Here is a 13,609-nt window from a genome sequence, read left to right on the forward strand (position 1 = left end):
TCACCTAAATTGGACTCATGGCCTTTTCTTAACTTCCTTTCAAATGTGTTAATGCAAACAGAGAACAGGGCTCTCTGCACAGTTACTGCAAAGGTACAACACTTCATTGGATTTTAATTCTCAGATTAAATGTACACAGCCTGCTGCATTGGTTGCCAGGATGTCTCAAGGACAGCCTTGGATCTATCCAAGGTAACTCCAAGATGAAGGCAGCTGGTTCCCAAACTTAGCAGCTCTTTGAAAACCCATAAATGGACATCCCTCTCCTTGGATACTTGGCTCAAAGAGTTTAGTAAGGACTGTTTGCATGGAAATATCTGAATTGAGAGTTAGTGTCTGATATCACTTGCATGCTGCCTGTTGTTGGTGTATGTTCTGGTGTTTTCCAGAGCAATGGTGCTCAGCAGCTTGTGAGATGGGCTGTTAGGAATGTAGACACAATAGACAAGGATTTTTTAGAAGTGTTTGTTGCTTTTGCAAATTTCTTGTTTTACTGTTCCTGCTGTGAAAACAAAAATCAATATAACATAGAGATGTTCAGATCTTTAAAGTATCATAAAATGGGCATTGAAAAATCACTGGCACCAAGAGGAAGGCAAAGAAGACACCTCACTTTGTGTAAGACTAGTGTCAAAAAACATTAAAATCCTTTCAGAGCATGTGGCTTTCAGCTCTCTCATGCTCATAAGTGTCAGACTGTCACATAGTTTTGCTTAGAGAATATGGCACCATCTATTAAATAGTTTCTGTTAGTTTCCTAAGAAAACTTTCTAGTTAAACATTTCTCATCAAAAACCAAGCTTCATTCATCTTTTCATTCATCTCACTTTTATTAGGTACTAACCTAGCTGTTCAGGCAAGTGTGTAGGAAGGTTTGATCTTTTCTTTTTTGATTTGGAAAACTTCCATGGCAATGTATCGGCCATTTATGCCTTTGGAAAATATCACTATCCATTATCCATTCCCATTCTTAGACAGAGAAAGTTACAGCCAGCATTTACTGCAAGGACACTATAAAAACATTTACTAACCAATAGTGTTGTATTCACTATGGAATATGTGTCTCAAGAGAAGAGGAAGTGGAAAGGGGAAGCAACTAATAGTATTTTACATATTTAGATAATTTTTTGGTCCTCAAAACTTCCTGTGCCATTGTTTTCCCCCTAGGTATTTTTTAAATTATTATTTCTGTTTGGGGCTTTTTTTTCCTAATAAATTCTTTCTTTTTTTGCCTCATCTCACCAGGATGGAGCCCCTTTCAAGTGACTTCCTCTGTGCATGTGTTGTTCCTCTAGGGTGTTAACTGAGATTTCTCTGAATAGTTCTGTACATCCTTCTCTGAAGTCTTTAATCCCATGAAAAATCTTTTAGTAGGGATTCCTACAGTTGCACTCACAGTTTCTGCAACTAAAATGCAATCCTCCTCTGGTACCCTCTTGGGTTATCCCCTGAGGTTGGTCCTAGATCCCAGACAGACTGATTGAAATGGAACAAAATCAAGACCATGCACCTACCAGCTTGTGTTTTTCCCTCCTGTCCTGGTGGAACTAGAGCATCTTCCACTCGTTCAGGATTGTAGGATGAATTCAGAGGGCTGAACTTTCCTCTGAAGTGTAGGATTCATATTAGTGGCTTCAGTTTGAAATTCAAATGGTTTAAGTTTCTTTGCACTGAAATATGTCCTGAAATAGACTGCTAAATTCAGATGACATACCACAGGAAGTCATCAGGTGGTGCCCTCTCTTGAGTTTTCCCTGCATTGGGGAACACCAGTACAGTCATGTATCACTGGAAACTGTTTTCTAAATTTTCAATTCCCCAGAGCCACACTGATGAATTTACAATCTTTAGTTACTTTAGCACTGTTATAGTTTTATTCCTACTTCTGTTGACCCTTGTATTGTGGGGTTGATTTCTGTGTATCCCATACTTTTCATTTCAACTTTTTAAGTTCCAGGTTTTCCTTTTAAGGTAAAAACATTTATTTATTTGCAAGTCTGTATTCTGCAGTAGCACTTGTAAGAATGACACTTTGCCATTCACTGTGGTGCTGAAATTCCCTTTAGGGTCATAATCATACCCTGGTTTACTAGTAGTACTTCTTTATATGCTAACTAAGCTCCTGAATTATTTCCATCCTAGAGCAGAAGGGATAAATCTCCAGATACATGTGCTTCATTTGTTTTAAAGAATATAATATTAGGCAGAAAATAAAAAAAATATTATGTCAGAAAATCTGACCACATCAAATCAAATGAGTTTAAGTATCCTTTTGCATCACTAAAACCACCAACATGCCCTCTTTCGCAGATGTAGAAGTCCTGCACGGCTCTCTTCTTTTATTTGTTTTCACCAGTACAAAAATAATTTTCAGCAGTTCAGTGGAAGAAAAGACCTTCCTGTCAGTGGCTTGTAGCAGTACAGAAAAGCCTGATCCCCTGGGTTTGTTTTTGTATGGGAAATTATTACACTGTAACATAGGCTAACTTGCCTTGCAATGGCTTGTTTTTTCATAGGCTTTATTTCAAACTGGAACTCAAATTGTTTTCCATTCATTATCATTTCTTACATTATTCGTCTGAATTTTTAACAGCCTTATTTGAATCAGCCTATGAGCTGTCACATCCCTCAAATCCACACTTATGATCTGCCAGTCCACACATCAACTTTCCAGTGAATGTTTAATCAGTTTATGGTAGAAAAGTCTTTTGATGTAGATTTCAAAAAAAGTTAGACTTATGAAAGCAGTCAGGCAGTCTCTGCATGTATGTCCATCTAACCATTTGGTTATCTGGTATTTGCAACAGGATATGTAAAAACCTGTTGACTGGCATCCTCTCTCTCCAGATGTATAATGAAAATAAGCAGCTGTATAGGTGTCCCAGTGCAACAGGCTTGCCTACTGATGGGAGAAAAAAATCTACAAGCCTTTATAGACACATTAGAATCCACTTTGGAATGAGTGAGCAGTAATACCCAAACTGCAAGAAACTCTTCGGTCAACTTGCATGATACAAGAATTTGATGGCAAAACACAGATGCAAGCTTTGCTGTTCCTGCAGTTTGTGGATTGCACAGTGGCTGGGGACATTGAAAGAGATGTTTGAGAGGAAAGTCTCATCTTTTGACATTCTTTGCAGAGTCACTAGTTGATGTTTAGTTAGTTGGTGTCATTAATGTTGGTGTTTAAATAAGTCAGATGGAATAGGCTCTAAAGGCACTTATTTTTCCTTATCAGCTGAAGCAGCTGACTCAGATACAGGCATCTACATTGCAGACACCTGTATGTACATACAGTCCAGTGCATCCCACTTCCATTGTCTGTCTGTAGGACCTTTTTGGAGGGAGGATTTTGTCTGTCACTACACTATGCTCAAATCCACTGATGTCAGCTGTTTAGGGGCCCTAGGTTCATCCCCTACCACCACAAGGGAACAAGGCCTGCTCCAAATCACAGTGATGGGAGTAGATCCAGCCCGTTACTATGATTGTGCCAGTGCACTCCATAGGATGACCACACACCTCAAACAGTGTTGTCATGTTGCTTTCTTAAAATGTGTGACTCAAGCTATTTATTTTTGTAGGAAGACCTACTGTGTGCTAACAGGTAAGCTTCAGAAGTGTGTATGTCAGTAATTTAGCCCAGCTAGTTCCTGAATTAGGTGTGTTGATCAAGTGCTTCAGAAGAGACTTTTTAGTACCACATGTGGCTTGGTTGTGAGCACAACCCACCTTGCTGCTGTTGCAACGTGAACTGGCTGGGCTGTCACTGCACTCTAAGCTCTGCTCCTTTCCATGATTGCAGGATTTCACACTCCAACCTCCGGGGATGCCAAGGGAAGCATTATGGAGCAGAAGCGCTCCCGTGAGCCTCAGTAAACATGAGATGGCTGTCTCAAGCGGCAAGCACTGGCAGGGCAAGGCTGACCTTTTCAGTGTGGTAGCTGCCTCCTTGGTGAACCAACTGCCTGACCAGCAGAAGACAAGCGAGTCACCTCTCAGCTGGTTCAGAGGAGTGTATTTACCCCCTGCACTGCACCCATTAAACAAGATGTTAGTCAAGGGTAACAAGTGGAAGGATGTAGATAGCACCCAGGAAAAGCGCAGGTCATTCCTGCATGACTTCTGTAAGAAGTACAACAGCAGAAAGAAGCTGCAAACCCACCTGATGCACCTGGTGTCAAGAATTTACGTGGAGGATAGGCACAAGGTCCTGTACTGTGAAGTGCCAAAAGCAGGCTGTTCCAATTGGAAAAGGGTCCTCATGGTGCTCAATGGACTCGCCGCTTCAGCGTACAATATTTCCCATGACGATGTGCACTATGGAAAACACCTAAGGAAATTGGACAGTTATGACCTAAAAGGGATATACACGCGCTTGAACATGTACACTAAGTTTATATTTGTACGTGATCCTATGGAAAGACTGGTATCTGCCTTCAGGGATAAGTTTGAACATCCAAACAGCTATTACCATCCAGTATTTGGGAAGGCAATAATTAAGAAGTATAGACATAACGCAGATGAAGAGGCTTTGAAAACAGGATCAGGAGTTAAGTTCAAGGAGTTTATCCAATATTTGTTAGATTCCCATCGACCAGTAGGAATGGACATTCATTGGGAGCAAGTCAGTAAGCTCTGCTACCCCTGCCTCATCAACTATGATTTTATAGGAAAGTTTGAAACCCTGGAAGAAGATGCCAACTACTTTTTGCAGCTGGTAGGTGCTCCAGCCGATCTGAAGTTCCCTAAATTCAAAGACAGACATTCCTCTGACGAGAGAACAAGTGCAGAAGTAGTGAGGCAATACTTAAAGGAATTGTCTAAGGAGGAGAGACAGCTGACCTATGACTTCTATTACCTGGATTACTTAATGTTCAATTATACATCACCAATTGTATAGCACCAGAATAGCCTCAGGCTTCTATTAGATATTTATCATTTTGGGATTCAAAGCAACTACTTTGATATCAGCCCTGAAAGGAAACAAAGTTACTGCTAAATGGAGTTGACTTAGTGGGGATTTTATAAGCTAGAGTGATATCAATTGGCATTAAATTGTAGGATAATGCGCAGAAAAGAAGACCTGTTAACAGCATAAATTGCACTAAAATGCCTGAAAAAGCTGCTTTTATGATTGTGGATTACACTATGGTAGCTCAGCCAACTGTTGCATTATCTTACCTAATGTTCTTTTAATGTTTTAAGAAGAAAACATTCAGAGTAGCATGATTCTTTTTTGGTGTGTCTGCTTTAGAAATTGTTTTTGAAACAACTTTTGAATGTATTTTTACTTCCTGTCAGTTATTAATAAAGAAGCATTGGTTAATTTTCTAAAATATTTGAAGCATCATCAGTTGCAAGACTTAGTTGTTTGATTACCATTAAACTGTAGCCATTTTTAGACCTGATTTTTTTTTTTATTGAAGGATGCACTTGAATACAAATGCATCAAGCTACAAATAACACAGCAGCTCAGTTGAGTAGAGTAAATTTGGGTAAGCCTGTGAAGTGCCAGTCCACTACCCCATTTTGATTGATGCACTGGAGCTGACAAATATGAGAGAGAGCGCATATTTCCTCTACTTTCAGAGAGCTGCTGCATTCATTAAAATTAAGATTTTAACTTAGAGAGGGTACATCATTACATATGATGCATGGATACTGTGGTCCCAATATTCAATGTAGTCTTCATTTTTGGTGATAGGGCAAAGTTTTAGTGTGGCAGCTACGGAACATTCTAAGGTCTGTACTGAGAAGCAACTTCAATGCAACTGCTATGACCATTCTTGATCTGCTAGGGTCCAATCATCAACCCACCTCCCAGCAATTTTTAACACAGAAGGTGCGTATGCCCATTGCCTCCCAAGCCCATAAACTGGTGCTGGCTCCAGAGCTTCCTGAAGTCACCTGTGTTTTGCTGTCCTGCCTGCCTTGTCAGCAGCCAGCAAACCCCAGGAGTGGGGTGGATGCTTCAGTTATATGGGGTGGGATGTGTATTGGTGATTTTTCCTAGAGGCAGGTATGTCCAGAGTCCCACAGTCCTGGTTATAAAAGGAAAAGGTACCTTCTACATTCCCCTTCGCTCTCCTCCCTCAAATGCTGCCTGACCAATACATGCAGTTGTTCCTGAAACCTGCATTGAAGGATGGGTCACCAGAGTGTCCCAGGAGGAGGAGAATCTCTGAAAAATCATAGGATCCTGGAATCGTTGAAAAAGACTTTTAAGATCGTCAAGTGCAACCATTAACCTAACACTACCAAGTCTACCACTAGACCATGTCCCAGAAATGGGTAGGAAAAATCTCTATGCCCTTCTGCAATAAAGATGTCACCAGTTCTTGCTTTCTGGAGTGGTTTGGGTCATCTTACTCCAGTGTCTTGATATAGCAGGTTGTAGAATAAGGAAACAGCTTGATGGGAAAGTGATGCAAGTAAAATGTCCTCTGTTCCCAATCACTGGTCACAATTAGTGCAATTATTGCTGTCATTTCCTTTATCTCAGGCAAATGCAGTTTCAGTCCTTTCACAGGAGTAACTGTGGGTCCCTGCTGAAAGGACAGACCATTTCCTATGTACCCTTGGCTGCTTGTTTCTCCTTCAGTTTTCTCCTCAGAAGAGGAAGAAAGCCACCTCCAGTCTCTGTGGTGCCAGTGTGTAATTGAGCAAGCTCTGCATGTCTCTCCTTGTGGCAGGACAAGCCGCTCCAAAGGAGAAAGTTGAAGGTGATGCTATTTGTGACTAGCAGCACCCATAGCTGAAACCAGCCTGTTCCTTGGGGCCATAGAGCAAAGAGGAGAAAGAAAAAGACATCATCACTGTGAGGTGTTGCAGTGTGGTATGTGTCATGACCATGAGGGAGGTGCAGATGTTCAGCACCAATAAGAAGTTGCAAGGATTCCTTGGACAGGTAAATACACACTTTTGTATGAGCTTGTGTGAGCTCTTGCTATGGCTGGATGGACCCACAGGTGTTAACAGCAGAAGTGTCTAGGAGTGGATATCTGACAATTGAACTGCCCCCATGCATGCTTCTCCTCAGTAGTACGTGTCCCTAAACTCCCGCTTTAAACACAAGATTGTGTTTGACTCCAGCCTTTCCTGGCAAAAATCCCTCCAGATTTTCCTGTTCCAGCCATACCATTGGGACACCATGCTGGAGAGGTGGTTCCTTACAGCTGATGTCATGCTGGACACCAGTACACTGCCACTCTAGTGTTGTGCATCATGCTGGTTAATGGCTCTTACTCCATTCCCATGTGTCTTTACCCAGTAGGATTTAATTTTTATTTAACTTGGCCATGCACTTTTGTGACTATTGCTCTCAAGTGAGACTATGCATTAAGGACACTAAAGAGAACCTCCTGACAGTTTTGATTTTGTACCATCCAACCTCCTAACTCATGAAAAAACTGCCTTGGTTTTCACTTGAATTTGAGCTTGCTTTGACCTCTAGATTCTCTGCTCTTGTAAGTATTGAATTCAGCCTCAAATCCTGAGTGAATCTCTCTTGCTTTATAGGAAGGCCATTGAAGTTATTAAATAAAAAATAAATTTACACCAACCTTTGGATGTCTATATATTTGCTTTGTCTTGTCTGTTGTGGATGTGTGTAAAATAATTGTTAATTTACAGACAAAAAAAATTATTCGTGTACTAATATTTTCAAAAAACATATGAGGAAAAAAGTTTAACTGCTAATAAAGAATGGAAGCTAATCTATTTATGAGTTTTGTATGAATAATTCAGAGAAATAAATACTAGTAAATGGCAAAGTTTCTGAAGAACTTAAGCTTCATGTTGCATGTGCTTTAGTGACAAACTTTCAGCCTATCTGATCAGAGAATGACAGAGACCTGGGGGGGTGCAGGTGTAGTTACATTAAAAAAGCCTTACAGTCTCATAGGATTTTATCTACTAACTGGTCTTAGATAAAGCTATTATTTGAGTCAAGGAAAGGGTTGAAAACAATTATTAGCAAATGTTTGTTTTCTGCAAATGAGAGGGAAAATGACATTGATTTGCATGCATGCGTGGACATGGACATCAGGTCCCCAGATTGTCATCTTGAAAATCTGGTATGGCTTACATTTGTGATTTAACAGGGGAGGACACTAGTTAAGGCCTTTAAAGCATGTATGTGCACAGAAGCATAATTGTTTTAGCTGCACTGTTGTTCTATGGCTCTAGTGAAAGTAATTTAACTTCTTTGTATGCTCAATTTCAAATTTCATAGCCCCTAACTGCACTTAAAAATTCATTTTTTGAAAATCTAACCCAGACATTTGTAAAGAAGAGCCTCTCCATAGTCATCTTCAGCGACCTAAGGGATTCAGATGATCTCAGTAGCAGAATCTAGATTGTACTTTGCCTCATTAACCACATTTTGAAAATCACCAGCCTGCTTTGCCAGGAATTAAGTTACATGATTTAAAATTAACATAAGAGTTTAGCATAATTGAAGTGGGACTGTGATATCTGACTTATGGGATTATAAGAGATAAAGGCATAATTTGCAGCATAAAAGATAACCTCTATTTTTAAAAGTAAATTTTAAAAGGTCAGAGTGTGAGGTTGGGTTGTAACTTTTTTTATATTTTGTAAGAATGCTAAGCAAAACCAGAAACTGAAGGTCATCCGCTATAACAAGTATAAAATCCCGTCTCCACAACTGTGCACAGATGTTTGTCTCATTCAGAAAATTATATTGAATGTATGCAGAAGAGGAATGAAAATACACTCCACAACATTCAGTGCAATTACATTTATGCTAGAGATCAGCTGCAGCATGCAGTGCCTCTTTTAAGGGGCTTCATTACAGTAAATGCTTTTTAGTTATGAACATTTCTTCATTTGAAGATTTCTAAGCACTTCTCTAGTGCAGGTCGGTTGTCAGAGCAAGTCAGATGTGCTGTAAAGGCATTACAGTGAGTCTGTGGGAGGGCTGGAGTAGGAGGAGAGTGTTCCCTTGGCTCCCGTGTCTCTTCCAAACACCAGGCAGCTGTGCTTCCCTCCTAAAATTTAAACTTGATTTTTGGAAACTAATGTTCCATATCCACCTTTCTTCTAAAATGAATCAATATTAAATAAAACTGAATTGTTTTATTTAATAATAAGGTTTTAAAATAATAAATAGAATAGCAATAAATTAAAAATAAATTAAACTGCATAGGTGTGCATTCTCAAATTCTGATACACTTGTCAACACAAGGCAGCTTCTTTTTTTCAGGTAGGATTTGGCTTGCAAAGCTCAGACACAGCCATTATACCCATCTCTTCTAAAACTGCTGGTAAACTGTTGCTTGCTGAAGTCAGAGGTGTGCAGCCACAGTGCAATCAAACACGACACATACTCTTGAAATGTCCTCTGATGGAACTCCCCCAAAAGGCCAAATTTATTGGAGCTACTCCTGCCTCAGGCTGTTCTGTCTTTGTGATGTGTCCTTGGAGATCACCACTTTAATTTTAGGTGTAGTTTAAATTTAAATGAAAATTGCAATATGACACTTTGCACTTTGAAAGGAAAATATTTTACTAGAGCTTTGTATTGTATATGTAGGTTATGTATAAAAGTCTTTGTTGTATGTGCCTTCAGGCTAACAATACATCAGATAAGTCTTTTTAACTGTAATGCTAAAACCAGTTTATCAGCTTTATAACCTCCTGTGATGCCTCAAAACTAATTTGCTCTCAGAACCTAAAGTCTGAAATCAGACCATAAATTATTATACTTCATTGAAATATGGATGCACCGGTCCTGTATCAACCAACTCATGTACAGTTCAGAGGGCAGGGCAGGTACATAAAGTACTGGGAGGTGGAACTGTCTGACTTAGCAAAGGACATCTGTTCATATCCCCAGATGCCTGGGATTGCTTTGCCTTCTGAAATGTATCCAGGTAGGTGGATGCAGGAAACAGTCATATTATTTAGTTTAATGAGAATATCTTAGATTGTTTGGTATTAGTAAAAATATCTGTTTTGTGGGAGAACAGTTGAGCTCTGAACAGTTGAGCTCTGAACTGTAGCCAACTGCAGTGAGTCCCACATGTTTCTTCTATTTCAGATGTAGCTCTGCTTGTGGCTGGAGTGACAGACTTGGACTTCAGAGACCTGGATCTTCCTCCAAGTTCTGTAACTTCATAGACTTGTTGGACAAACATGAAATTCTCTGTGCCTCGGTGTCCCCATTGGTAAACTGGTCCTGTAAATGGAAGGAAATTATACCATGTGCCTTCTCCTAAAATCATTGAACTAAAGAGCTGTGGTTAGAAATTAGGCGTTGGTATGGAATTTAACTCATAGGATATTAGTGGCTTTTCTTTATGTTTTACTTCCAATAGCTTGGAGGAAGCTGGGGACTTCCCAGCTTTGCTCCAGCTGAGAAATGCATCATTCCACTCTGTTCTGGGCAAATGGCAGGCTTAAGAATGCAAGCTCTGTTTCAAAACACTGTGCATCTGTCAAGCCTATCCAGGCGCTGCCTCAGCATAAAACCAATGCCAGGTTGTCTGACCAGGGGCAAGTGTCCCTCCAGTTCCTCTGGTACAGAGGAGAGCAGACAGAGACAGGGTGAGAATCTTGCTGTCGCATTTCACTCTGAGCCCAAATAAAAGAGAAGCTATTTTATTTTGGTGCAGTAGCTGTAAATAAAGTGATGCTTAACTAGAGAGTTCTGCAGAAGCAATGGATCCCAATCAGCTATGCAAATCCCTGTCTTTTCCTAAACACCAGAGCTGTACAACCCAGTACCCAGGGCCTTGTCCCCCCATCCCTCTCTGAGGTCCTGCCATTCCTGTGACAGGCCACGGTTTACCTGGCTGCTAGAATATTTCAGGATTTATCTCCTACTAATATAGCCACTTTTTCTATGGCTCTGTGGAGACTACTAATAACATGGAGATGACAGACTATGTTGCTTTCTTCTTTTTGTCTTCAGAAAACAGTGTGATTAACAACTGAGAGAGGGGAAAGAGTCCTTACAAAAGGAAAAAGAAAATCTCAAGACCATGACCATAACTTTTTTTTTTTAGTATATGTAATTGTTGCTTCCTTTCTTCTGTCTCCTCCCATACAATTTCCCTCCCTCTTTAAGTATGTCAGCACAAATTGGTGAGACCAATTGTTTGTTTGCTCTCAACTGTCAAGTTTAAGTCACCTCCAGTCCTGCACATCTATGTTATCATAGCACTGAGGCTGCACTAATAAGCCTGCCTGAGAGTATGGTACTGTCAGCCACCATCTGTGCACACATATTTGTCTTGACCTTGTCATGTAGAAATTCCTTCTATTTCAGAGTTTGTTTTTTTCTCTCAAATTCCTTCCAGAAACCAAAGTTTCCACAAAAGCTCATGATACTGCTCATTTCCCAAGATTTGTAGATTTGAAGTGTCCTGTATAATTTGCAGTCAAGAAACAGCATTCTGAGACATAAGGTATAGGAGCAGAACAGATTTATCTGGGCATTTCAGGACCCGCATATTGAATTATCTCATTCTTGATAAAAGCTGACACATACACAGACAGATTTTGAAGTTTTAGGAATGATAATGAGTTACAGTTCATCTGAGAAACAACATGTGTTCAGAAAGCTTAGTTCAACAACATAGCAGTTTCCTCCCTACGAACTTGCACAAATGCAATGTAAATGCATGCACATTCTATAAATGCACATGCACACACACAATATACATATATTAGTCTTATAATGCCCAGACAAAGGTTTTGTAACAATGGTAGTGGGAGTTACTTAGCTTAAGTCCTGCATTTGACTTTAAAGTTCTTAAATGTGTATTAAGATATAGGCATGCAAACATTCTATTAGCATGTTGCAAAACCATGACATTATTCCAAATTAATCTAAACTACTTGCAGCTACTGCAAGTTTTCCTCTGACACAGGTTTTCTTTTTGCGTCTTCAGATTGCCTGGGACAGGATGCTGCCAGGTCTGTGGGTCTGTACTTTGTCCACCTGTGCCTGCTTCTGGTCATGGATGCAGCTACAGGTTTTGGGAGGAAGTTTCCTAGTGGGGCACTTGGAGAGGAGGAAGTAGGCAAGGGCTTGCAGCATCTGTCTACCTTCAAGGAAGTTATCATGTTACCCTCTATAGTGCACTTCAAGCCACAGACACAAGCTGTCACCTTTGCTATGACTTCTGCTATCTCTTAAAAAAAAAAAAAAAAGGGACAGAGAGAAAACCTCTAATGAGAAGGGGAAATGTTAATTGTGGCTGGAGGTGACAATGCACAATAATAAATTGCTGCTTCGCTATTGTGTCTCTGATCAAAGTACCCTAAGACTGCAGCAGAGCAAAAGCTCAGCTCCAAGGGAGGATGATGTTTCTCAAAATCCTCGTGATCCCTGCAGGTCCTGTTGAACGGCAGGGAAATGACAAACACAGAACCAAAGTTAAAATTTTTCTGTGTGTCAGACTTGCTGCCAGTAAGGCTCCTGTTTCTCCCTGCATCTTTTTGGCTGTGTCCAGCCTAATGGCTGCAGTGGGTCAAGGGCAATGCACTGCCTCTGTATGCAAAAACTACCCTAATGGAAGCACTCTTACCAAGCAGAATATGGCTTACATTTTATTTTCTGCCTTGCTTTATTTGAAAATGATGCTAAAACTGAAATTTCCAGCTTAAGCTGATGTGCTTTAGACTACTCAATCTGCAAGTTAGCAGCTGGAGAAAGCAGGCAAAACTTTTTAGGTGGGCTGGGCCATTGCTGCTGCCAGGTACATCTCTAGGAGCTGCAAAGGCCACATCTGAAAAGCAGGATGGCCTTAAGGGATACTCCTAAGCACTGATGAAGAACCCAGTTCTTAGGAAACCATGCCTAACAGTTTTTTAGTATAAAAGATATCCCTGAACTGGAAGCAGCAAGGACTACTTTGCCAAACCCATATCTTTCTGAACAAGACATGGAGAAGGAGAGGGAATATTTTGGGACATTTTGAGAGATGGTTTCTAGCATTTTCAGTTCTGTTTTCTGTGCTTCCTGACCCCCAGGCACCAGGCACTTCATTAATTTACTGCAATTTACCAAAGGAAAACAAGGTCTACCCACTTGCACTTTTATAGCTAAAATCTGCTCTCTGTGCTGTCTTGATTACAAAAATAGGCACAGGCTGAATGAGAGAAGCTGGGAACTTGTTATGTAAAATCTACTGCAAGTGAGCTTTTCTAGTGCCTTTTCTATTATGCCTTGACCCCTTATTTTGGCACAGTAACAAAACCACTGAGATTGGAGACTTATAGGGTTTCACAGGCTTTTTATTTTTTTTTTCCTTTTTGGCCTCATCACAAAACCCAACTGAATCAATGGTGTGCCCAAAATTCTGAAATAGTCTGACTTTCAGTATCTTCTACACACAAAAACACAGTGGGGGAAGATTTGTATTCTATTCATTCATTACTGAATCAGGACAGACTCCTGCCTAAAAATACCTTGTTTAAGATCACAATAGAAAGCTCCCACACATTTTTCCAGTTGCTTGGTATTTGGCTACATTATGATCCCTGTCGTTTTGCCTTCACTTTATTTTCTGTAAGTGCCTTAAATTCTCCATTTTTCCCAAAAATTACACTTGCCTGTAACTCAGGTGATTATTTT

The 13,609-nt window shown here is 40.2% G+C and overlaps 1 protein-coding gene across 2 annotated transcripts in view; it reads left to right on the forward strand.

The window, feature by feature from the left end:
• Window positions 1–12,183, forward strand: part of CHST9 (carbohydrate sulfotransferase 9) — a 96,718-nt gene extending 84,535 nt beyond the window's left edge. For both annotated transcript variants that reach the window (XM_027674827.1, XM_027674836.1), the window contains 3 exons: window positions 3,806–6,910; window positions 10,067–10,193; window positions 11,922–12,183. In XM_027674827.1, coding sequence (XP_027530628.1) covers window positions 3,806–4,903 — 1,098 coding nt within the window. In that variant the 3' untranslated portion in view covers window positions 4,904–6,910; window positions 10,067–10,193; window positions 11,922–12,183. The remainder of the gene's footprint in view (window positions 1–3,805; window positions 6,911–10,066; window positions 10,194–11,921) is intronic.
• The last annotated feature ends 1,426 nt before the right edge of the window (window positions 12,184–13,609 follow it).

The sequence above is a fragment of the Neopelma chrysocephalum genome, unplaced genomic scaffold (assembly GCF_003984885.1).
Source record: "Neopelma chrysocephalum unplaced genomic scaffold, ASM398488v2 Primary Assembly neopelma1_22, whole genome shotgun sequence".
Lineage (NCBI taxonomy): Eukaryota > Metazoa > Chordata > Aves > Passeriformes > Pipridae > Neopelma > Neopelma chrysocephalum.